General features: G+C 40.8%; 1 protein-coding gene across 1 annotated transcript in view; it reads right to left on the minus strand.

Annotated features, from left to right (window-relative positions):
• The window catches only part of si:ch1073-396h14.1 (disintegrin and metalloproteinase domain-containing protein 10), a 37,856-nt gene extending 12,196 nt beyond the window's left edge, over window positions 1-25,660 (minus strand). Inside the window, exons 1-9 of the mRNA XM_087835897.1 lie at window positions 25,423-25,660; window positions 23,678-23,825; window positions 23,312-23,430; window positions 22,370-22,525; window positions 15,390-15,475; window positions 14,471-14,593; window positions 10,075-10,167; window positions 9,635-9,803; window positions 1,776-1,939 (exon numbers count right to left, since the gene is read on the minus strand). Coding sequence (XP_087692023.1) covers window positions 1,776-1,939; window positions 9,635-9,803; window positions 10,075-10,167; window positions 14,471-14,593; window positions 15,390-15,475; window positions 22,370-22,525; window positions 23,312-23,430; window positions 23,678-23,825; window positions 25,423-25,483 — 1,119 coding nt within the window. The 5' untranslated portion in view covers window positions 25,484-25,660. The remainder of the gene's footprint in view (window positions 1-1,775; window positions 1,940-9,634; window positions 9,804-10,074; window positions 10,168-14,470; window positions 14,594-15,389; window positions 15,476-22,369; window positions 22,526-23,311; window positions 23,431-23,677; window positions 23,826-25,422) is intronic.
• Window positions 25,661-26,592: the final 932 nt, after the last annotated feature.

Consider the following 26,592-nt stretch of genomic DNA (forward strand, 5'->3'; position numbering starts at 1 on the left):
CGTCGTTTTATGTTTAAATAAAAGATGGAAATGATTCAGGTTGAAACTAGCAAACAGACATCCAGGATACGCTGAACCCAAAACACTGAAAAGTCTCCTCACGTTTTACCGTCACTCATTAGTACAACAAACAGAAACAGCAGCAGATATGGCTGCATTAAAAAAAAGAAAAGAAAAGGCATGATACATTTGATTTTGTTTTCTTGGTGCTGAGCAATCTGGCTTTCATTTCAATAGAGTTATTAAGCATGAGCAAGACTGCTTCCAATACAGGTAATCCTTCAGTCAGAAATCACCTGGCCTTATTTTGGTGCATGGAGCACTGTTGTCACTAAAGCTAGGCTAATGCTAAGTCATTACTGTCTCTCAACAAAAACACTGTCTGTCTAATAACCAGTGTTGGTCAAGTTACTTGAAAAAAGTAATCAGTAACTAATTACTGATTACTTCCCCCAAAAAGTAATCCCGTTACTTTACTGATTACTTATTTTCAAAAGTAATTAATTACTTAGTTACTTAGTTACTTTTTAAAAACACGATTTACAACCTGAATAGGTGATAAAGTGATAGATCTTTTAGCCCAATTCTACTTTTTCTGCATAATCCATCATACAAAATGTAATCAAATGGAAAAGTCTCTTTTTTTTTCAAACTTGTTTTATTAGTTTTAATCTTTTAACTTTATGCATCAAGCAAAAATTTAATTATATGCAACATTCTCTGACTGGAAGAAATTTGTTTAACATTTAAACCTATTTTCTGCACATTCCAGCACATAAAATAAAATATTTTTTTGTGTGTTTACACTCAGTCTTTCAAATAGATGCAAGTAAAACACAGCAGAAAATAAATAAAGTCAAAGACTAGCGGTCCTTTTGCTCTATTTTCACCTGTAAAGCAGGAGTGGGGTAGGCGGAGGTTTACCCTGGTGCAGGTGTGCCGCAGCAGTCAGTGGAAGAATCCGTGAGTTTCTCTGTGAATTTCCCATTACGTGGTAGCTACTCGGTGTTTGTTTAGGGGTTTTTTTCACTGTAAAAAGAAGTTTTCTTCCCACACACAATGGACACTAATGTTTTTGTCACTTTTTATGGAATCAAACTCAAAGTAAGGTCAGTACTTCCACGCTTTAAACGCTGCACGCTCATACTCTCTCCCGCACTCGATATATGATCCATTGTTGATCTGCACACAGCTGTTGTCACGAACGTCGCACTCGCTTACGTCACTGTTATGAGACATTCTTGCAAAAAAATCACGGTTTTAGTAACGCAGTAATGCAGCGTTCCTACAGGAAAGTAACGGTAATCTAATTACCGTTTTTGCGATAGTAATCCCTTACTTTACTCGTTACTTTAAAAAAGTAATCAGATTACAGTTCATCTCTGTCTAATAACCCACAATTTGATTTACATGAACATGAAATTGTGGTCGTGGAGCCTTTGCAGTAGTTCTGGAAATTATCAACATACGCTAGCTGCACCATGGCGATATAGCAGCATAGAAGATTGAGATGTACTTTTTAAAGGTAAGATGTTGAAATGCTATCAGTACACTCAGATAAATACAACTTAATAAATACATAAATAGAACTGAATACAACTTGCTCTGTCTGCCTCTGCAATATCTACAAAAGGCCTCCTGTTCGACCTTCTAGATATAATTTAAACCACAACTGACGTCAACAAGTTCCGACATATATGAAAAAATCTTTATATAAATTGTTGGTTGAATTGTAATCATGTTTTGTTTTGCTGGTGTTTTTCGTGGTGACTGACCGGAGATCCAAGGCTGTGGCCGAGCTCATGTGCCAAAGTCAGCTGGACTCGTCGAGGAGGCAGAAACTGTCCATAGTTCTGAATTGTGACCAGACCTGTGTTCAGGGTGCATTTAACTCCGTTTTTGAGGGTCGCGGGCTTTGAACACACTCCTCCCCAGTTTCCTTAGATAAAGAAAATAAAAGACAATATCTGAGATTGTGAGGTTCACTGAGTATGTGACACTTAAAGTTAATACTTAAAGTAAATATAGTTTAAAAGCTGAAACTTCTGAACATTCCGATTGATCTCAGCGTTCTCCTGAAAAACTTTTACATATATTTATGAATTCATCTCAATCCTGTAAAACCCAACCCATCAAAAATAGCCAGAGAATTCAGATTTTTTGGGAACTCAGATGTTTATTAACCTTTAGAACAAAATCCACTTTTTTTTTTTGCTGTATCATTTTTTGTATGATATATTTTGATGATATATCTTATTATTTTTTGTATTGCATTTGATGCATTGGGCATTTTTGGCAACTTTTTGTTAACAACACTGTTAATTTTATACAAAAAAGGAGTTTTGTCCATAACATTTTGAAATGATGGCAGGTATTGATCATGTTGATGTGATAGAGGTTTCAGAAACTCATGTATCAAATATGATACAAAGGGCATTATAGGGTTAATTTTGTCATGTTATATGCAACTGTAGTTAGTTCATATCTTTGTATAGCTGTCGATTTAATACATTTCTGTTTATTTATATAGCAGCAAATCATCATCATCAATCAACACTAATGCCTATAGTGTAAGGTAAATAATTTACAATTATCCAAAAAACCTCAACAATCAAACAATCTTCTATGAACAAGCACTTTGGTGACAGTGGGAAGGAAAAACTTCCTTTTAACAGGAAGAAACCTGTGGCAGAACCAGGCTGTGGGAGGGGCGACCATTTGCTGCAACCTGTTGTGAGTGAGGGGAGCTTCTGAGTGCTGCAACCAAATGATCCACATGGGATTTTAAAAACCACTGAAGCAGCTGAGGAAGGTAGAAATACAGGTCACTGCAAAGCTGTAACCTCATGAATGCCTCCTGAGTAGGGATGGTTCTGACATAAACGGTAGTAACCAGACCGAAAAGCAGCGCACATTTCAGTGCTTTATTTCGGTGCTTTTTTTTCCTGAGCTGTCACACACTTTGAATTCTAGCCAATCATTTTACGTTTCCGAGGATAGTAGGCGGGTCCAGGTACGTACGTTCTTTTAGAGCAGAGCTACAGATTAAAAATGCCCAAGGCGAAGCGGTCAAAAGTCTGGCTGTACTTCACAGCAAAATATGCAAACTCAGCAGCTGCAACAAGTGCTTTAAGCTGACACTGTGATACTGTCAAAGGAGGTAACACCTCGAATCTGATGAAACACCTGCCGACGCATAGCGTTTTTTTTAAAAGCCAAAAAATGCGCCGTATTTGATAGTTTGCTGCGAGACCTCACACCGTGCGCATCTACTGTGGGTGTGGTGCCTGTTATCGGACCCGGAGTTAGCAACATCCCCCAAAAACCCGAAGAGGAGAGTCCTGGCCCCTAGCCCTGCCAGTGTAGCAGAAATGATGAGGATGATGATGCAGCAGCAGCCGTTCTTCTCTGCGTGAGTAGCTTAATGTTGTTCGTGTGTAATTTACGTTGAGTAGGCTAACCACGTTATTACATTAATGCATGTAAGGTGAACTAGCAAACACCATCATAGCTACATGCGGCTGTCTTCTTGTTTGATGGCAGATGCTCCCTTCACCCTGGCCAAAAAGGCTAAAATGACCAAAGAAAAAGTGGAAAAAAGTTAAACATGAGAGGTTTTTGGACAAAGTTTGTGTTTTTTCCATTTTTTAAGCTCTGCTTCCAGCCAAGAGTGATACCATATATGCCCCATAGCTGCTGAAAAGGCTAACATTGTTATCTTTTTACAAAAAAACAGCTGAACATGAGAGGTTTTTGGACCAATTTTGTGTTCTCCATTCTTTAAGCACCGGTTTGAGCACGGTTTAAGCACCGGCACCGTTTCAAAAGTACCGGTTTGGCACCGGTATCGGATAAAACCTAAACGATACCCATCCCTACTCCTGAGTTGATAAGGAAGATCTTACAATCATAGCAGATTGCACCTGTTACTTTACAGGGTGATAAGATTGTATAAGTGACCTTGTGCTACTGGAAATACTTTAAAACCAACAGTGCTCTGCTACTGTGGCTCCAGTTTGAGGTGTGGCTAGAGTCAGGTGAACCTGCTGAGCTCTCCTGTGGTGGTCGTCATTGCCTTTCAGTTTACATAATATCCATTGAAAGCCATTCTTACAATTACAAACAGCTGTCCACAATCACATGGAGGGATATCTGGGAAGTGATGTAACGTTGCAGCTGGCCAGCCACAGAGCTAGCGCTACAGAAACCAGTCTGATTGGTCAGGCTGCACACCTATAGGTCAGAAAAACTGTCAAACTACTGGTATTCACATCATACTTTATCCAATGAACAAAGTTATCTAACTAAATTTTCAGTCTTATAGGGTCAGTTCTTCTCATTGTCAACAACACACCGAACATTGGAGGAGTCTAACCCGTGTTTTCAAAGCACAGCTGGGGAGTTACTTCCCCATCTTTTCATTGGTTCCCGTGCACGGTTGAGGTTGCAGGTCTTGGCCGTCACGTGACTTTTATGTAACATCCTCTTACATAATGTTATCAGCGCCACCATTTTGGCAGGAAAAGCTTGCAAGATACGCGTCCGTTTCTGAGAAAACCGAGCTCACCAGGTGTCATTGCGGACTGTGGGAAAATGTCGCTGGCATCTGGATCTCCCACCTGCATGTCTTTGTTACGCAGTGGATGTAAGTGTGACAGGAAGGGTCAGGGACAATCAGAGGTCGGAAAACAAAAACAGAAGCGTACCCTATGACACCAGGCTGGAAGCTGTAGCAAATAAAATGTCTTCTAGATAAGCGAAGGAGGTTTGAGGCTATTTTATCTTTTGGGATTTGAAACTTTGAGGCTTTTAAGCTTTAGATAAAAACACAAAAATAATTACGATAGACTGCCTTTACTATAAATCTCCGCATAGTTAAAAGTCAAACTGCCGAGCACGGCTTTTCCAGTCACATTGATGAAGAATGCTGGCTGCTTCTTTCCTCCATTCCCTCCTTTTGACCTGAAATGGTCCCCCTAATTCAAGGGGCTGCATTTCCTAGAAAGAGTGTTATATCAGAGGTCCCCACTGTGGGTTTTGGCAGCGAGCGTGCAAGCGATCGCAGAGTCGGCCTGCACTCTGTTCCTCTCCTTTTCTCCTTCTCGTCTCTGACACACAAAGGACGCGTACTGAAAGACTCCTATTATTAGCCTGCTGGATAAACACAGTCTGCATGAGCAAACAATCATCTGGCTCGCTTAAATCTAATGTACACACACACACACTCACCATCAGCAGGAAACATGCGTGTATATATTGTATACATACACTAACGGTAGAAAAAAAAAGTTTATATGGTGACACAGCATCAGTTAACATCATAGCACACACAAACACTGAGATGCTTACACAGCACACACACACACACACACACACATGGTTTTAATGTAAATGAGCAAACAATACAAAGACGGAAAGGGTCTTTCCTTAGACCTGAACATATCTGGGGGAGTCCGGGTACCCAAATAAGACCTTCAACAGCAAAAGCAGATGCAGTGAACATTTGTGCCAAAAACAACAACTAGTTCCCAGATAATACCCTGGTACTACTCAGGAAGGCAACCAAAAGGACTGTAAATAATGTACGTCTATACAGGCTTCCGCTCAAGGCTGTCTTTGTCTCCAGAGTTCAATGACCTTGCAGTTGTGTGTGTTTATTTGCTGTGTTATGAGGCTGTTTCGAGCATTTTTATTGGTCAGAGACTAAAGACTTAATCTGACGGGTGTGTAGCACCGCTGTTAATCAGCCGGGGTCTTACACTTTGTATGTTTTTCAGCTCCAATAATGTCAGTATAACAAAATGAAACTATTGCATTGAAAAGGCTGCCACTGCTGGTTATTTGCACGCATTCATTTTATTACTGCTGTCACCGTTGCACATAGGTTTGATTTTTATGTGTCCTTCATCTTTCTTAATTCTTCTTTATAATAAGGAGAGAGAGAAACAGTATTTTGATTCTCCTGCATGTACTGGACATGCAGGAAATTGACAGTAACAACAAAAAAAATCTTAAGAAATTACTTTTTTTTCCTAGTTAATTGTGTCAGGAGAGACCCTAGATGATTAAAGTTTGAGGACTTTAATTCAATTCAATTCAGTTTTATTTATATAGCGCCAAATCACAACAAAAGTCGCCTCAAGGCGCTTCATAGATACAGAGAAAAACCCAACAATCACATGACCCCCTATGAGCAAGCACTTTGGCGACAGTGGGAAGGAAAAACTCCCTTTTAACAGGAAGAAACCTCCGGCAGAACCAGGCTCAGGGAGGGGCGGGGCCATCTGCTGTGACCGGTTGGGGTGAGAGAAGGAAGACAGGATAAAAGACATGCTGTGAAAGAGAGACAGAGGTTAATAACAGATATGATTCAATGCAGAGAGGTCTGTTAACACATAGTGAGTGAGAAAGGTGACTGGAAAGGAAAATCTCAATGCATCATGGGAATCCCCGGCAGCCTACGTCTATTGCAGCATAACTAAGGGAGGATTCAGGGTCACCTGGTCCAGCCCTAACTATATGCTTTAGCAAAAAGGAAAGTTTGAAGCCTAATCTTAAAAGTAGAGATAGTGTCTGTCTCCCGAATCCAAACTGGAAGCTGGTTCCACAGAAGAGGGGCCTGAAAACTGAAGGCTCTGCCTCCCATTCTACTTTTAAATACTCTAATACTTTACTTTACTTTAATAATTAAAGTAAAGTAAAGAAACCATGGAAATTATATTATTCTAGTTATTATATATATATTATGGATATATATATGGCTATATGGACATATATATGTGGATATATTATATATTATTAGTTCTGTCCACTCACTACACACATATTTCTCCAGATTACAGTGTGAAAAATCACTGACAGAATTAATTTGAAGTTCAGTCACAAGTTATGAGCCCTGCATGCCACCAGTACAGAATAAGGTTATTAAACAGCTTGTTATAGCTGAGATTTTATGCACCTGATCTGAATAAGACTTTTTTTGGTACAACACACATAAAGCCTTTAATTGGTCTACTTACAGTTATAGAGCAAATAACTGGCCTAATAGTAATTAGTTACTTTCGCTGCTTTCCAAACTGCATGCCATGCATTGCATTGTATTTTACTGCGCTTTGACATTTTGTCCTTGTTTGAAAGCTGACAGTGAGGCGTACAGGCAAAGGGAGTGGGTGGGGGTGGGTGACATGTGACAAAGATCTAAACGTCCTACACTGAATGCACCGGCACAGGCTGAAAGGTGATTAACCACAAATAAGAGTCGGATCTAAAGGAGAGCAGCTGTGCTCTGTCTAGCTTTTCATACAGCAATTATTTTACAGATACAAGCTACATTTCCAAAGCAAACCATGGTAATGGAAAATAAACATGCTTTCTCAAGTTTTCTTTGCAGCATTTCCTTTAAAGTTTCTCCATGTCTAATATAGCTGGTGAATATCCCCTCTGTGTATGTATATGTATGTTCGAGGCCATTGTAAAGATTCATTAACGCTAAACGTAATGTCTGGAAACTTACTCTGAGCTGAGCCCAACCCCCCATCTTCCACTAACATGGAAAAACGCAACTTGGAGGGGTTAGAGGAGGAGTTTGGTGTGGTGGATGGGGGTTGTGTGTGTCCGCATGTGTGTGAATGCAGCACTTTGCTGAGGCTGCAGATGGAAACGGGGTCTTTGAGTTTAAGGGCCAGTGTTGAAACCACTAAGAAACTGGTCATACGGAGGTCGAGTGTATCAGTCTGTGGAGGTCAAACATCTCTGCTGTTTCTATGGGAGATCACATGAGTCTGAAAAGTCCTTACAGTGTAACTGTGTGTGTGTGTGTGTGTGTGTGTGTGTGTGTGTGTGTGTGTTACTTATGTGAGATGTCACCATGGCAATCGTGTGGTGGAATGCAGCTCCAATCCTCTCTAAGTCGTCTAGGAGCGGCTGTGTGTGTGTGTGTGTGTGTGTGTGTGTGTGTGTGTGTCAAAGGTTCAGCGCACCGTAATCGTATGTCATTCTGGTGGTCTGCTCTCACGCCCCTGAGTTTAACCAATCAAATGCTGCATGTGAGACACAGAACCAAGCAAGAACCTCCTACCGCAACAGTTCTCATACATGTGGTCAAGTCCTTCCAGCACACCAATGATACTGCACATCTACGGGAACTGACTAATACTGTCTAATTCCTGTAACTGTGCAACATTGTCATTTGAACAAGGAAAACTATGCTTGGATGCATTTTAGGGCAACCAGCACATAATAAAACATATGTGTTTCTATATACAGTGGAACCCCGACGGCAATATTTCTGCCTGTGTTACGGCAAAATGCCCGAGTAACGATATCCGCTGGCTCTGATTGGCTGAGCCTACAATGCCCACAATGCCTTCCGAATCATGTGACAACCCCTTGGCTTCCGTTGTTCCACTTGAACGACGCATTGTTGTCCTAGTTAGCAATTAACCTATAGCCTATCATTCAGCATCGCCTCACTCAAAACGCGCAATGGGTGCTTCAACTTACGAAAATTTTCGACTTACAAAAGACCCTCGGGAACGAATTAATTTCGTAAGTCGGGGTTTCATATCGGGGGGAATATATATTGTATATAGTTCTTATACCCACTTAGATACCTCATTTAATCCACATTCTTATTTAAATGTTCTTTTTCCAGGTTACAAACTTTTTAACACTGTCTGGCTCATATCCACACATTCTGTATAATTCTGTATAATGTATTTGCATAACGCTGAGCCTGGCTTATATTCTCAATGCATCCTTTTTAATTTTTCAGTATAGAAATGCTCCAGCAAATATTTTAGTCTCCATTAACTGCTGGAAAATGCTTAACAATGCTAAAAGTTTGGATTTTTAATAAATAATTACATTTTTTTGGTCTTTGTAAAACTGTTTTCAGTTAAAGTTAGATTCAAATCAGATTAAACTCAAAGTAATAGTTGGACACCTGCTCTGTCTAACACCTTTTTTAAACTATTTTATTTATTTTGTTCATAGCGAGTGAGTGTTGCTTGTGTCCTGCTTGTGCTACACGTTGCGTAGCTACCAGCAGCAGCATGTTATCAGTAGTGATAGTGCACAAGATGAAGATAGCATCATGATGTCTGCTACCTGTGAGAAAGAGAACTGATTCTCTCTGTGTCGTGGAAAAACAATGAGTTTATTTTGCCCAATTCTTGAAAAATGTTGAGTTGTTCGTCCAAGTCCAGAGTTTAGCTCATACTCGTATTCAGGAGCCAAAACACAGCTTATACTGATGTTTTAATAGCTGTTAATTAAATCATTTTACTGGGGTGGCTAAGTTGCAACGCTACCACTGACTGGTCCAATGCATGATGGTCTCGGTCAATAGATGGTTCGTAAAACTTCTGTAGGGAGAGATTTTGTAGTCTATTAAACAGTGGACGTATTTCCAGGAGCCTGACTCGCTCTGTGCATGAGTAAAGGTTCATTCGTTCGTAGCCTAACAAGTGTCCCAAATTCTTTGTGTGCTTCTTTTGTGAGGAAACCAAACACAATATTACATTTACGGTAGCTGTGGAAACCAGTGTTTCCACCATGCTGCATATGCATTAGTTACACGAAGAAGTCATGTGTTTATGATTTTTGTAAAAGTGCCAAAGTGATTCTGACTCACCGGCTTTGCCTTCCCAGGCAAGCCCGAGCACTCCACTGTAGTCTCTGTCAGTGAGCAGGTAGGACAGGCAGAAGTTGCCCCAGTTGTTCTCCGAGTACAGACTTAGCAGCTTCTCGGGGCCGATGTACAGAGGAGACAGCGGGTCATTTTTATCCTCTTCTGTCATCACCTGGAGACAGTCAGACAAACACAGGAACACTCAAACACGCCACAGTTCTGAGGTCCTGTATTTCAGCTTATTTTGCTGCTGTCACTCACTTCCACTCCCAGAAGAAGACACATGGGCACCATCACCGACTGATGAACCCAAGTATCTCAATAAAAAGCTTGTTCATGACATGATTTTGAATTTGTAAAAGCTTCACTGTGTTATCAGCGATCAGCAACTGAAGAACATTGCTCAAAGGTTTGTGGAGTTTGTGGCCTGTTCTGAAGCTTACTCTGAGGGACTTGACTTGAAAGTTGATCAACTGGATTCCACTGAAGTCCACCTTGTCGTAGATGTCATTCACAGCCCGGATGTACGAGGCAACCTGAGAAACCACAGTTAATGCGAGAACAACAGGAATCTCTCTGAAGTTAAGCTAAAAAATTAGCTAAAAATTTTTGCCTTTAACAAGTCACAATAAGACAAGAAAAGGAAAAATGAAAACATTAAGTGATAAATCATATTAACTTATTCTATTTCATTTATAAATAAAAACAAGATTTTCAGAAGGTTTAGCATTTTATCCTTTCAGTGCTATAACTGATATTTTCTTCTTGAAGATAACCTTCTCCTGCTGATTTGAAAAGATTGAACAATAGAAATCTGTTGACAACAATGTGACTGTTATATATGTAAATGTGTCGCGTCAGGTATTATATAAAGCACTGGGTGTTTTTGTTGTGGTTGGCACAGATTGTAACAGTTTCAGCAAAGCATGTGCACACCGGTCACATGCGCAGGTTTGATTCTGCACAGCAGGAGACAAACGTACAAAAGCGCCTGTGGGGAAATGCTCATGAATGTAAATATTGACAGCTTGGATGTAGGAGACATTCAAACTGGGACAGGAGCCTCTGACAACAAGGTTTTGCTTATTTACACTCAACGATCCCATCGCGGCATCAGATACAGTATATTTTCTCACTCTGTGCAACAAAGGTCTGGCGCTGAACCAGAGACAACAAATGTGCTTGTTTAAGGTGGAAAGAATCTGAGGCGGGTCAAAGAGGTGCTGAATGGGTGGGCAGCACAAGAAACTCCAGAGAGAATAACAAGTAAACTAAGGACAAACTGACTTACTCATTAACTGACTTGACTTTGACTAATAAGAGATTTAATTAGTCAAAAAAAGAGATTCGTGGGAGCATGAACTCACATCTGTGCACTTATCTTGTTTTATCACAAAAATAATGACTCTTTATTGGTTTTTAATTCGGAGGAATCAGAAAGATAATCATACTGAAGGGGTTTTTTGCATTATCGTATCATCTTGTAACTAAACTCAATTTAAAGTAATGCATCATGTGACCTCTCTGTGTACTCGGTCTGATTATGTTTCTGACTGCATTGAGGCAATGCGGGGACATCAGCAGAAAGTAAGCTTTTAGCTGCTTGTCTGCTGATGTCGTGGCAGATGGCCCCGCCCCTCCCTGAGCCTGGTGCTGTCGGAGGTTTCTTCCTGTTAAAAGGGAGTTTTTCCTTCCCACTGTCGCCAAAGTGCTTGCTCATAGAGGATCACATGATTGTTGGCTTTTTCGCTGTATTTATTATTATAGGGTCTACCTTACCATATAAAGAGCCTTGAGGCGACTGTTTTTGTGATTTGGTGCTGTATAAATAAAATTGAATTGAATTGATGTTGAATTTTAGCCCAGCATGTCCTTTAAATTCAACGCCTGTTCAACTGGAAAGTATTAAAAATGTTTTTAGCTTGCATCTGTAAGCTCAGAGTTGGCTTTTACTACAGCTGCAACATTACAAAGGAGGGATTTTCATGATTTAAGCTTGTGTTGTTAAAAAATAAAGAAAAGAGCGGATGCACTGTGGATAACTCCACCCAATCAGAAGTTAGTCGCCTACTTCTTCTTCATTCAGCTGCTCTCTTTAGGAGACACCACAGCAGATCATCTGTCTCTATCGCATCCTCCTTCACTACATCCATGAATCTTCTTTCTGATCTTCCTCATTTCCTCTTAACTGGCAGCTCCATATTCAACATTCTTTGTCCAGTATATCCACAGTCCCTCCTCTGCACATATCCAAACCATCTCAGCCTTCACTTTAACTCTTTCTCCAAACTGCTCAACCTGAGCTGTACCTCTGATATATTTATTACTAATCCTCTCCTTGGTCATTCCCAGTGAAAATCCGAACATCAGCTCTGCCACCTCCAGCTTGGCCTGGAAAGCATTTAAGCACAGAAAGCAGTGCTTGTATAAATGGGTGTGAATGGATGAATGATACATAAATATGTCTGTGCAGGTTCTCAGTCCTCCAGGTCATGGTAGTCTGAGGAGCTTGGGAAGAAAGTGACTGGACTTGTTTCACCTTTGGTCAGAGAAGCTTCTTCAGTTCTAAAACCAAATGGAGAGTCCCAGGTATTTAATCCGTAGTGGGAGTTGTCCCTTCAGTGCGTCATTGACCCACTATTGATCATGGGATGATCTGATATCATCGTGTTGGTGTTGTTCCTGGAACAACATAGTAAATGTTGTTCCAGGATCAACATTGCAAGTGACCAATAACATTGTTGTGACGTTATTCTTTGGCGCGCCAAGCCATTCGTGCATTTATGAAATTCCAATGTTCCAAGGACAATATCAATTCTGCTTAGCGTTTATTAAAGGGTTAGGGTCAGAGTCAGGGTCCGTTGATTGGCGGACAGAGGCAGTTTCTCGCAGCTTAAGTACAGTTTTTGGTTTTACGGCAGTTTTTCCCGAAGTCGCAAAAGTATGACGTCACAACATTCTGATTGGTCACTTGCAATGATCTCAAAACTGCACTGTAGGTGGCAGACAGTTGGAGTTGTAAGCCACAGCCTCTGTTCAAAGATGGTGGTTTACAGCGGATATAGATGGCTTCTCTTACTCCTCTTTCAAACCATCTGTCTTCTCTGTCCAAAATGTGAACTTTGGCATCCTCCAAAGAGTGACCTTTGACCTTTAGATGCAGATGCACAGCTGAATCTTGTCCTGTCCAGGTGGCTCTTCCATGTTGTGCCTTGTGTTTATGGCAGGGGTCCCTGCAGGTTTTAGATGTGTCCTTGATCCATCACAGCTGATTTAAATGGATAAATGACCTCCTCAACATGTCTTGAAGTTCTCCAGAGGCCTGGTAATGAACTAATCATGTGATTCAGGTGTGTTGACCCAGGGTGAGATCTAAAACCTGCAGGGACACCGGCCCTCGTGGACTGAGATTGGGGACCCCTGGTTTATGGAGTGGCTGTTTGGTTTCTCCAGTGTAGAGGTCTGAGCACTCCTCGCTGCACTGCACTACATATTTAGCTTGCGTTTTAGAGTTTTGTCCTTGGGATGAACCAGTTTTTGTCTGAGGGTGTGGCTGGGTCTGAAGTGTACTGGGATGTCGTGCTTGGAGAAAATTCGCCTATGTCAAAGCATAAAGCGCTTTGAGTTCTCAGGTAGACCAGAAAAGCACTATAGAAGAACCAGTCTGTTTACCATTCATCACATTTTTATCAATGATTTTCTAAAACTTTGATTCTGATGTGAAAGAACGTGTTTCGGTAGGCAGAGCCAGCCATAGCTATTATCTGCTTGGCTTCAGTTTTCAAAGAGTTGGTGAAAAAGGGAAGGCAAGATAAAGCAAAGCATGGACAGTTCACCATTTACCATGCATTTAACATCTAAACCTCACCTTGTTCTCAGCATGGCAGTTTTATAGTTGTCACTTTTATGTTTTAAAGAACATACTGAAGAAACTATTTAGAAAAATGATAACAATTCTGGTGCAGGTCTTTGCACCTGACACAGAGCCGTATTTAGCCATGTTTGCAGCCAGCGCAACACAATGTCCCTGCAGTGCATTGCGCCACGGCTGCTGTGTGCGTCAGAGCGGGGCCTGGCATTTGCATCTTCGTTCGGCGTCAAGGTAGCAAACACTTTTATTGTTGACTATCTCAAAGGTAAATAATGCAGCACAAATTGTTGTCCACTCAATCCTTTGATGTTGGTCGATACAAAATCAGACAAAAGTTCAAGTCGTGACCAAAATCCAACCTTAGCCTAGCATAATGCTCCTTTAATATTTAAATAATATGATAGCAGGTAAAGCCTGACGCCGTGTACTAAACTACTAGCTGGTACAGTTACAAAAAGGATGATAAGCAGTAAACAACCATAGATTTAGTATGCAGTTTTTTTTGTCTGCCTGTATTTTGAAACAAGAGGCTTGAATAATAACTTAAAGTCTGACTAATGATTGCACTTGTTTCATTAGGATAAGGTTTTACTATCGACGAATGACATTAAGTGACCCGTGTACCCAAACTCCAGGACACACGAATGCAGTTAAGAGTGTGTAAACAAAGCGTGGAGAGTTCTGCCAACAGGAGGGGAAATGTGCTGTTATTTGATGCTCCTGCAGGATGTCCCAATAGAGAAACACTGTGCTCTTAAACGAGCGCCCTGTGGCCCTAAAGGCAGGGGATCTTTTGTTTGTGATGTCAAAAATAGCACAAAGAATCAGAACTATTCTTCGCTGTTTGTTTTTTTTTTTTTACATGTTTCTATTTAGCTTTTTGTGAATCTTTCTAACCTTTGCAGCAATCCTGAATATCGGAAGCCAAACTTCTTAAGTGGCAAATAAAGCAGTTTTGAATTTCTCACCTGAGCCACAACAGCTTCGACAGACTTGAATCTTTTGTAGTAGAGGTAGTCAGCACGAACGTGGAGGAGGCAGGTGGTCTTTGACTCATCCAGAGTTCTCCTCGCCCGGCTCACTGGTGCCTCCTGTGGATAAAAATGCAAGGACGTGATGCAGAAGAAAACAAACCGATGGGAGACTGATTTGAAGTTTGTTATTCTCTGTAGCAAATAATCAACAGAATGTACTGAAATTACAGATCTGATTCAGGGAGAAAGATATCATGAAGTGGCAAAAACTGCACATACACGAGTTTAAGAAAATGAAAGCAGATGAAAGTGAGACTTTCTTAAAAGTAAATGTTGACACAGAGCTCGTACTCATGACCTAGTGGGAGCGGGGACAGGTAGTGGCAGGAGCACAACTTGGATGCTTAAATGGGAAAAACATCTGTTGAGAACATCTCATGACCAAACAGTTGAAGTGATCTCTGACAGGAGGTATGTTGTTAAAAATGGATTCACATTAATGTCCCAACATTCTCTGTTGACAATAGACCTTGAGAGCACCACCCACTTGGTCAAAGGTTAACAATTATCCACGTGCCCATGGGAAATATTAGATTAATTGATACAGCAGATGTTTATAAAAGCTGTTTTTATCATTTTACAGCCAAGGTCGCCTGTGAGACGGCCGCTCGGCTCCCTGCTGGTCATCACGCTACCGGCGGTGTGATAACAGCCTTCTGGAGTTATAAACAGCAACTTACCCGGTGACTCACGAGGCCCAATAAAAGTGAATGAATGGTCAGTTATAAAAGATGAATCAGACACATCTGACAACAGTTATAGGATTGGCTATAAATAAAGATTACAAAGGAGGAAAGAGGAGGAAAGTGGATACAGTAGATCCTTCATTCAGTTTATGTCTGGATGATCATACCTGACTGGATCGGAGGTTTTGGGCGAGGACGTTTAGAGTTTTTGCAGCACAGAATCCATCGGGGGCAGACGTCATGTATGACAGAGCTAGTAACAAACACAGATATTTACAGTCACAAAAATACTGAATCTGCACTGTTCTTCTACCTCGCCTTTAGCCAAATACACAGAAAGTTGCAGATTGCCAAGCCAATGAGTGACGCTCGTCCTTGAGCACGTTTATTCATGTTGCTTTCTCTGCAGTCACGCTAAATAACTGAGCAGAGATCAAAGGCTTGCTCCACCTGCAACTATTCAAATTTACTGGAACAAAAGAGACATTTAGAAAGATCAAAATAAACACATGATGCGATGTACTCGTCGGCCACAGTGTGATCTTTGGAAGATGTTTGTGCTGACATGATAATGGTAAATAACTTGCTCTGCATGTTTGTTTCTCTAGGAGCAATGATCAGTGAACAAATACTGAATATATGCATGTAAGAACTGGACTGCACAGAAATATTTCCTGCCTGTACTGATTGCTAGAACTAACCCCAACCCTGTACCCAGTGTTGGGGAGTAACGGAATACATGTACCGCCGTTACGTATTTAAAATACAAAATATGAGTAACTGTATTCCGTTACAGTTACCGTTTAAAAAGGTGGTATTTAGAATACAGTTACTTTGTTGAAATAAATGGATTACACGGCGGTACTTCCCTGTTTCATATTGTGGCGGGTCAGGACTGTTTGGGTTTTGTTTGACATGTTCTGTTGTTCCAGGTGGCAGCGTTACGGTTGCCATGGTTACAGGGTGACGCTCTCTCTCTGTGTGTTTCCTGGGTGAGAGAGGCCTTTTTGTTGTTGTTGTGCTAAGCTAATAGGCAGAATGCTACAAGTATAGCTCTAAAGAATGTAGCATCATAGGCAGTGTAGTCCGTGCTGCAGGGAGAATGGACTGCCATACACGTTATGTGTCTGTGAGCGAGGGAGGGAGAAAAAGGAAAAGTACGAGCTGTCATCGAGCAAAAACGGGAGCTGGAAGCATGTAAATATAATAATAACCACTGCAGCCAAGAAGAGAGCCTGACGAGCCCAGTTGTAAGTAAGCTATTAAGACTCGACTGTACACCGTGTTCGTGTTTTCCTCCAAAAACAATAAGTTCCCTTGGAGCAGCCTTTCAACGCCTCTCTCTGTCTCTCGCTAGCAAAGTTGACCCAGACAACAAAGTAAAGCTAGTTTTCGGCTACGAGCCCGACACAGAACCCATCGTATTAGCCAGAGGTCCCTTTACTACGGTTCGGAGCCGCGGACCTTCAGTAACAGTAATAAATCACAGCAATAGTACATTCATGTAGTTGTAAACAGCATGATAATATATTAAGTAATCCAAAGTATTCAGGATACGTTACTCTCATTGAGTAACGTAACGGAATACGTTACAGAATACATTTTGGGGCATGTATTCTGTAATCTGTATTGGAATACATTTTAAAAGTAACCTTCCCAACACTGCCTGTACCCCAACCACAACCCTGTGCGATCCTTCTTCTCTACTAAATAGTTGCATGAGGTCACAATAAAGACTTTACTCCTCTAACAAGAAAAAATCTACAGCTGTTTCTAGATTATGCTGGGAAATTTTGAAATTCTCTCTTTTAGACCTGAACCTGCTGTACTTCATTTTATTTATTTTTAGTCATTTCCAAATGGAAGTTAATAGCAGCAATTAGAACAAAGAGCAACAGAATATTTAAAATATCAAGTGAAAGGCCCTCAAACTGGAAACTTACACGAAAATCACATCACATGATGCAGATCAGTCATGTGGTTCCACTCTTGAATTTGTTAACGATAACAAAAGCTGGGGATTGGATCCTCGTTGCACGAGCGACCATTCGTGCAGCAATCATGGGCAGAAGCACCCTCACACAATTTGTAAATAGGCCTGCATTTGGAAACCAGCACACTGGTCTGGAATGAGAGCAATGGAGCCACATGTGGAAATGATGTTATAACTGCTGCTCTGATTTCATTAAAACATTGTCCATGATTTGCAACACCTCTGGGAAGGCTGTCTCATTCAATCTGATGCAATAATGATGGGTCTGCAGCCACGGGGGGTATTGCTTTTGCATGTTTTGGCGCATCGTGTTGCATTGAAAAAGCCGCAGAATTTCACAAAAGTGCAAGAAGTCAAAAGGTGCTCACACTGAAAGAGGTCAAGGTTTATAGTCAGGAAACCAGTGCAAATGGAAAGTAATGTAATCCAGTCTGCATTAATGTTGACCAAATATTATTGGAATCCACAGTTACAGTAGAGTCACATGACATGATGATAAGTGACTTTAAGGGGTAATGCAAAGTTTGTGTGTGAGAGACACTCAGGCATGAACCTACAGTGAGAGAACACATGATTGGATCACACCATTATACCAAAGTCCTTCAGCCAATCAGAAACCCGTAATTCATCCTATACATGGCACGAGTGGGGGTGGGTATAGATGCGGAGGCCTAAATGCCGGGTGTCGACTACTCACAGACTGAATTATTTCCAGACCACATGTCCATGTTCTCTTTCACAGCAGAAGAAAATCTTTGTGTAGTCAAACTTGCAAGCAAATAGTTTGTTCTTTATAATATTTGTTAAGAAATAAACACCAAAGACAGCAACTAAACGGATTTAATTGGAATTGCCTCTTGTACAGTCAGGGCAAACAGAAAAGGATTTTCCCAGATGAAAAAAAAAATCAGTGTCACATTTCAGCCAAGACCCTCATTTCCAACAGATGCTGGAAGCCACTTCTACCGTGAAGAAAAATGTACAAAATCCAATCCAGAGTCAAAGTCTTATTCCAGCTTTTTAGTGTAACAGTTACATTATTTACACACAAAACAAAAATTACAATCCTGCCACGCAATCACAGAACAGTTAAATCTTTAATGCTCTTCCTGTGCATAAATTGTTGCATTGTGGTGAAGAGATTTGGGTTGTTTGGGAGCAGGTCCAGAACAGGCACTGAGGTTGGAAATGAATAAAATATGTGTGCATAGGAGAGCTCCGTTTTTGGCCTAAAGTTACTGTTTTAGGGGCCAGATGAGCTTGTTGAACCCCTCTTCTATTTTCTGGGGGGCTGGAGCCTTCAATGCTGTACACAGTGGGCAGGTCGTTTGTCATTCCCAGGCCCATGTTGGACATTAGACCGTGCCAGCAATTGTGCACATGCGCAGCTTAGAGGGAACATTGCTCATGAACACATGGTCATTGCCCAAATTAGCTCTTTGATCTAACAGTTATTTAGTGGAGTCACAGTTTGCCCCATGATGTCATTTGCACACTAACTGGGAAGTTGCTTGGCGATCCTACTTCAGATATTTCTCATCAACCCACGTCTTCTCTATTTGTGCAATTTATGAAACTTCAATGCAGCTAAAGGTACTTCCCACTGTGAATGACACTTGCTGAGTATTTGTTTGAAACAAGGCACGGTGGTTAGCACTGTTGCCGCACAGCAAGAAGGTCCTGAGTTCAATTCCACCATCAGGCCGGGGTCTTTCTGTGTGGAGTTTGCATGTTCTCCCCATGTTTGCGTGGGTTCCCTCCAGGTACTCCGGCTTCCTCCCACCGTCCAAAAACATGCAGCTTGTGGGGATAGGTTAATTGGAAAATCCAAATTGTCACTAGGTATGAATGTGAGTGCGAATGGTTGTCTGTCCCTGTGTGTTGGCCCTGCGACAGACTGGTGACCTGTCCAGGGTGTACCCCGCCTCTCGCCCTATGACAGCTGGGATAGGCTCCAGCGCCCCCCCGCGACCCTGAAAAGGATAAGCGGAAGCGAATGGATGGATGGATGGATGGTTGTTTGAAACAATGTAAGAACATTTTGATGCATCTTCAGCCATTTTCACAAATGCACTGAACCTTTCTGAATTAATCAGCAGAGACTCAAGTGTCTAGCCACGTTGGAACAGATTAAATGGTATTAAAACAGCAAAATGCAAAGTCTGTGTGGGGTCCTGTTGTGCAGATTTACCCAATGTGAGACTTGTCTCCTGGAAGCTCGGATTAGGAAGCACCCTCATCTGGATTTTAAGCAGTGAGAACAAAGCTCAGACAAAATACCTCCCTTTGTGTGCTACATGCCAAAAAGGACAACTATCATTTTCAAGAGCTAAGAACTCTTACATTTTCCATCCAGAGCATCACCTACATGTAACAACTGAAGCGACTTTAGCACCGACTCAAATGTTTAATGACTGTCTTGTATTGTTGGAATATCAGGAGTTCAGCCGGGGTGAGAGTTATTTCTCAAATTCTCCAAGCTTGCATGTAATAGATCAGTAATTACAAAAAAGTAGATGTTTGAAGGTCCATTTATGTCATTGTAAGATTACAAAATGTAAAATAAATCCTCAGTAGATGTTCTGAAGAGGACATGTATTATGGAGGACATGTATTACAAGATGTTAGGCAGGCATGCTCTGTGGAGGTTTTTAAAACTAAGCTGAAGACACATTTGTTCACCTTATCTTACAAGTCTTAATTCTATTGCTTTAAGTTTTTACTGTTTTTAACTTGTATTGTGTCTTTTGCCTGTATTGCTATGTATCGCTTTTATTATTATTATTATTTTTTAAATCTTTTTAGTTTCAAATAGTTGTCTGGACTGGTTCTTATATAGCGCTTTTCTACTCTTTCTGCGCACTCAAAGCGCTGTACACAACTTTTACATTCACCCATTCACACCCATTCGCACAAGCACATTTTTCTAAGTGCTTTCTAAGGTAACATTCACACACACATTCATACTCCGATGGATGCATCGGAGAGCAATTTGGGGTTAGTATCTTGCCCAAGGATATTTGGCATGCAGACTGGGGAAGCCAGGGATCGAACCACCAACCTTCCGATCAGTAGATGACCTGCTCTACCACCTGAGCTACAGCCACCCCAGTTGTACAGCACTTTGTTTGAAAGCGCTTTATAAATAAAGTTATTATGTATTGTGGGCAACGACTACTTCCTGATTGTAAAGGCACTTTCAGTTTGGAGGAGCAATTAAGGACCCAGCAGTTAAACATTAAAAGTTATAATAAATGTGGATATTTATTACTTTTCATTTAACCAAAAGGAATTTGAGGTTAATAATTACCCATCATTCCTAGGCTACTCCCTAGCAGTAGGAAGTAACTGCAGGTAACTCCCTATGCACGATCTCAGGGGCAATGAGTACACATTCCCTGAAACACTGTATGTACTTCCAAAGTACTTAAGGTGGCTAAAAAGATTCATAATAAATAGAAATTTTAAAAAAGTAAATTCTCATAATCACAATGGAAAGTCAATGATATGTTTAGGTAAACTTAAAAAATCTAAATATAAAAATGTAAAACGAAAAACTTTCCTTCCTTTTTGGTATTGTTAATTTGTTACAGTTATAAACTGCATTTTTGCAACATAATTGTTTTTTTAAACATTTAGGGGGCAACCAGTTTCCTCTATCTTTATTTATGCAGCTCTGAAATTAAACAAATTTGTTTCTTATTGCCTTTTTGATAGTATTTACATGCATAACTTAGTGTTTATTACATGGGTATGTCCCTAAGATGTGTCTATGCATTTTAACTTTTTTGCATGTAGTTTAATGACCTTTAATGGTATGATTGCATTAGCCAAAACACATAATTTGAGTTTTTATTCAAATTTTTTAAATGACCAGGATAATACTGACCATCATCTATGGGCGGAAGACTAGCTAAAGAGTTCCCACAGTGCAGACAAAATGACTTGGCACATTGTTCATATGTTACTTAATGTTACCACACTGCAATATGTCCGCTCCTGGCTTGACCTGTTCCCCAGATCTGAAACATGTTATGGCATCGGGGACTGAAAGTTCCTCGTGCGTCCCTTGTTGCCTCCACACGACACCCACGGGAAGTGGAAATATACACAAGAGCAGACGCATTATGTCACCCATCTCGTGGTCTAATTTACCACTTTGTTTAGAAGCATCGATTGTTTATTTATCATCTGCAAAAATCTTTCACAGCTTCCTGCAGATATGCTGGCCTTGTGAATGAAAGAGCAGGATGTTAACAGCTGCGATGCTATCGCATGCAAAGTTTGGATACAGCTTTGAAAAACGCTGAAGAAACGGCAGGAGGATTAGGGAGGAAAGGCAGCCGCGGAGTCTGTGCAGACGTCTGGAGAAACGGTGGGGGAAGACGGGGTTTCTTGCACAATGTGAATTATGTTTCCAGTAAAAAGCTTTCTTGGAAAAATTCAGATATTATTGCAAATGTGCACCTTCAGCAAGGGAATCACACTTTGGCATCCACGTTGATTCATATACTCTTTGACGGTTGTCTGATGTGCCCCATCTGGATAGATCATATGATCCTAAGCCAAACCCAAGTTTATCTTAATGTGTTGTTGTAGAAATTGTCTCCAAAGCCCTCAAACCCTGAAGAAGTCACCACATACTGCCTTTCTTTCTTCTTCTCCTTATTTTATAAATCTACCTCCTTCTCTCACTCCTCTTCCTCCTGATTTAGGCCCAAGCCTCACCACCCCTCCTGTTTCAAGAGTCACACCATCTTCGGTTTATCTTTTCTTTGGCCAGTGTGCGGGCAGTGAGGGCCCCTACACCCCCTCTTAAAGGGCTGTTCTGTTACATTATAAGGTCCCCGGGTACTACACTGACCTGTAGTAACATTAGTTTGAGAACTACAGGCTGCAGATACGACACAAGAGAGGAGCACTGAGGATGAAAAATCGTGGGAAAGACGTGTTGCTGTAAAACTGCCAAAAGGGCCGTTAATCAAGCTATTGATATGTTTATGCCAAAGACCAGGAAATTCAGGTCATGGTGTATCATTTGGATTGCAAATGCACATATATCCTGCACAGTGAGCATTACTGGGACCCTTACTCCAGAGGCACTAGAAGTTTGAGTGCAGGACAACCTTTTCATTGAAGCCGAAGCAGTCTTACCCATGTCGTCCTCACGGTAGATTATCGAGTGGTGGTCTGCTGGACTGCTGGTGTATCTGTCAGACGGCTCTATGTGATAAGTCCCATTTTCTGTATGGATAGTTCCCTCAAACTGTCCCTGTAACACAGAGCCATGGCAGGCGGAGGCAGGTTCACCTGCATGACCAGGGCAGGAGAGACGGAGGTGAGATTATATATGATACTGACAGAAACCTGAATACAGGGGGCAGCAACTGCACACACAAGGTGAGGTGAGAGAAATCAGTTCTTCATAGTGGTTTCTAAATTATCATTCACTATTCTGTTTGCCATCTGTGGACAGCAAAGAAAGAATTTCATTGTACAGGGAAAACCTGTTTCTTTCCATTGCATATGAAAATAAACCTTGGAACTTGAGACTTGAATGAGGACTTTTGAAATTCTGCAGAGGATCTTTTATCCTTGTGCCCAGCACGGTTTATTTTGGCCTAATCAATGTGGAGCTATTACTAAAGATGTTTCTTCAGGTGGAACTTTCCAGATAAAGCTCAGGTTAAATTGTGATTGTAGTAAAATTGGTTAAATAGATTTTTCCTTTTTCTTTTTTTGCAAATGTAGACAAATTGTTTGGAGTCCCACAGGATTAGTCTTTCCATCTCAGTCTTTCCATGTTCTGTGCAATATTTTTGGCTCATGTGCAATTATTTTGGTCCCAGTCTGTTTCAATGTTTCCTACACATACACCATGTATATAGTTCCACTCACATATGTATACATATACACTGTTTTTTATTTTATTCTATTTATTTAATTATTATTTATTTTCCGCCTTCGTTGTACATTGGTTTCTCTTCTTCTTACTTTAGCACCTTTGTGGTCCAGCTACCCAATTTCGCTGTGCAAGAAACTGCACAATAACAATAAAAAGCTCTAAGGATGACAGGAAATCTCTCCGATACCAACCTTCTAGTATTCCTGAGTAGATGTGGGAAAGATCAACATACGTTGAATCATTTTCACTGACCAGTGTAAAGTCTTTAGAAAATACTGCACTGTTTTGCCTCAAAAGCAGGTGGAAAGTCCTGAAGGGAAGGAAAACACAAACAGCTTACAGATGTGGTCAAAGCTTTGTAGTGTTGTGGGAAGAATGCAGATCTATAATCTCCTGAGATATATGGACTAATGGGTGTCTAACGTCTGACATCTGTTGCAGGTTTAGGAGCAACAACAAAGAGTTTGCACAACCAGGTATTTCCTATTAGTTTAACCAAAGAGTTGCGTATAGACAGACATTTTCAACCAGTTGCCCAGACGGAAATATGAATTTACCTGTGAAAAGCAGTAAAATTCAAATGCAGTGTATAGTCCTGAGATTCTGTGGCTCTCTTGGCTCTCAAGTGCCTCCTATGAAGATCTTCCCTGTCGTAAGACAAGCCCTCGTAATACTTTATGTAAGGACTGATGCTACTCACGGCACCTGTTGGAAAGGAAGATGTTCCTGTTACTGAGGAAAAGCAACATTTTGAAAGGATTTTTGTTTCTAATTTTCAGGTTACTCTGATTTTAACAGCTTGTGACTGCAATTCTCGATGGCATGCTGGATATCAGCATCTGAGCCAAATCCTGATTGATGGTGATCTATTCCTGCCTTATCCGCACTTGTAGTTGATTACAGTTTGTGGGCATCTGCTTGATGCAGGAACAATTTGGTGATAATCTGTCTTAAGCGATAACTAAAGGCTTACAATAAATCAAATTAACATTATGTTCCTATTGCTGAGAAGTTCCAGTCACCCGTTTCAACTTATCTAATTAGTGGTCATAGTGAGGTCTCAAGTTGTTGCAAGGCCAACACAGAGACAGACAACCATTCGCACCTACAGGCAATTTAGGATAACCAATTAAACCGCATGTATTTGGACTGTGGGAAAAAGCCACACAGAAAAGTCTTACCCAGATGGTGTATTTGAACCCCAAACCTTCTTGTTGTAAGGCACCAATGCTATAAGCACAACGCCACCATGCTAGCCAACTGAGAAGCTCACTAAACCTTATCCGACTGAGAACCTTTGGTCGGTCCTTTTAAAGCAGGGGATCAAACAGAAACACTTGACCAGCTTCAAGCACTGATAAGGCAGGAATAGTATGCCATAAATAAAGGCAAGGCAAGTTTATTTGTATAGCGCAATTCAACAGCAAGGTGATTCAAAGAGCTTTACAGAGACATTAGAAACAACAAATAAAAAGCATGATTTAAAATTGATTAAAACGAGCAAACTAACTAATTAACAAACAAACAAAACAGTGTGTAAAATCAAAACAGATAAAATCAGAACAGTAGATAAAATCAGTAGTTAAAATGTAAGTTTTGAAATTTAAGCTTAAGTGTGGATTTGGTGCTTTATTCAAATGCAGCTGAGAACAGGTGAGTCTTCAACCTGGATTTAAATAAACTGAGTGTTTCAGCTGATCTGAGGCTTTCTGGGAGTTTGTTCCAGATATAAGGAGCATAAAAGCTGAATGCAGCTTCTCCGTGTCTGGTTCTGACTCTGGGAACTGATAAAAGACCGGATCCAGATGACCTGAGGGATCTGGAAGGTTCATACTGGGTCAGGAGGTCAGTGACTAAAGATAACAGTCCAGAAGCTGATATCCCATTGTGGTTCGAAATATAATAGAAACATGTTCAAAAAGATCAGAGTGTTTTCTGGCTAACTGAAGAAACCCTTGAGGGAAGAAAATTATAATTCCCTGTAGCTTGCAGACATTTTTAGTTGCCCATCATGAGTGACTCCCGCATAAATACACTATAATGCACTCCAATAAGCAAGACTAAGTGAGCAAGACATTTTTCTCCACTGCTGATAACACTTTGCACGAGCACACTTCTGTACAGCATTCCTGAGGGGACAGGTTGAGACATGTCTCGCCCAGGACAGACCAGTCCACCAAACCACAGACATTTCATACACACACAGACACTCAGGCAGACTGACGCTCGCATACGCACATGTGACTACAAACAGCCCTGCTTATTTTAGGTGCAGTCCTAAGACCTCTTTTTCAGACAGTACCTGTAATCCATTCATGGCAGCCGACAAGCAAAAGCAGCAAACAGCAGCGTTGGACCCCCATCGTCTCCTTATTGGGGCGCTCTTCTCCTCTCCTCACCTCTCTCTGTCTTTCTCATCTCATTTCTCCTTACCTTTCTCTTCGGCTTATCTCGTACCTGTGGTTTCCCACACTGGAATGTGACTACTTATAAAATTCAAGCCATGACACAGGAAGATGTGAACACTGACACACTGGAGAGGCACATTCAGACTTGTTTGCTAACAGATACCTGCGCAGTTGCAGGAAGGCTTTCAAATGAAGTTGTGAGATATGTTTTTCAAATAGTTAGCATAGCGCAGAGACTCTCACTTTTTTTTTTCTGGTATGTCCCAAAAATCAGCCCTCACAACCAGCATATTCTTGGGGGGGGGGGGAGGAATCAATTACTACTAATAAAAAAGGATAAAAGTTAAATGTTAAGATGGCTAAAAGATGTAATGTCTTGTATGGATTTAGAAAAAATTAGATATACAGTTCGTGGGTCTAAAAATAAATTTTATAAACTGTGGTCCCCCTTTCTGGACTTCTTTGAAAGGCCCACAACTACTGTTACTGAGTAGTCCAAGGAACCCTACCCCCCCCCCCCCCCCCCCCCCCCCCCTTCTTGGGTTTTTTGTTTGTTTTTATCCTTTTATGAGTCTGTTTGTTGTTTTTTGCTTTTGTTTGTTTTTTTTCTGTTTGTTTTTTGGTTTAGTTGGGCAGCAGGCTGCCAATTATTTGTTGTTTTAGGGGTTAGGGTGGGAACAAGATTGAAATTTTGGAATATTCTGAAGCATTTTGTGTTATTGTATACATTGTATTGGAACCTTTGTCTAATAAAAAGACCTTTGAAAGAAAGAAAGTTAAATGTTAAGGAACTAAAGGTCCTCAAGATGAAATTTCCCCAGAGTTAGTGAGCTCCTGGTGAGCAAGATTAAAAGTGACAGAATCAAAAGTCATAGAACTGCTGTGAAAAAAGTTTTTGCCCCTTCGCCCCTCAGATTTCTTCTTTTTTTGGTATTTGATCATCAAACTATTTTTTTAGTAGCCAAAATAACCAGATTAAATACAAAATGCATTTTTTAAATGATGATTTCATTTGTTAATGAAAAAAAAACCTCACTAAACTTGCCTTGCCCTGTAAAGGTACG

The sequence above is a fragment of the Neolamprologus brichardi genome, chromosome 23 (assembly GCF_056152115.1).
Source record: "Neolamprologus brichardi isolate AB-2024 chromosome 23, ASM5615211v1, whole genome shotgun sequence".
In the NCBI taxonomy this organism is placed as follows: Eukaryota; Metazoa; Chordata; class Actinopteri; order Cichliformes; family Cichlidae; genus Neolamprologus; species Neolamprologus brichardi.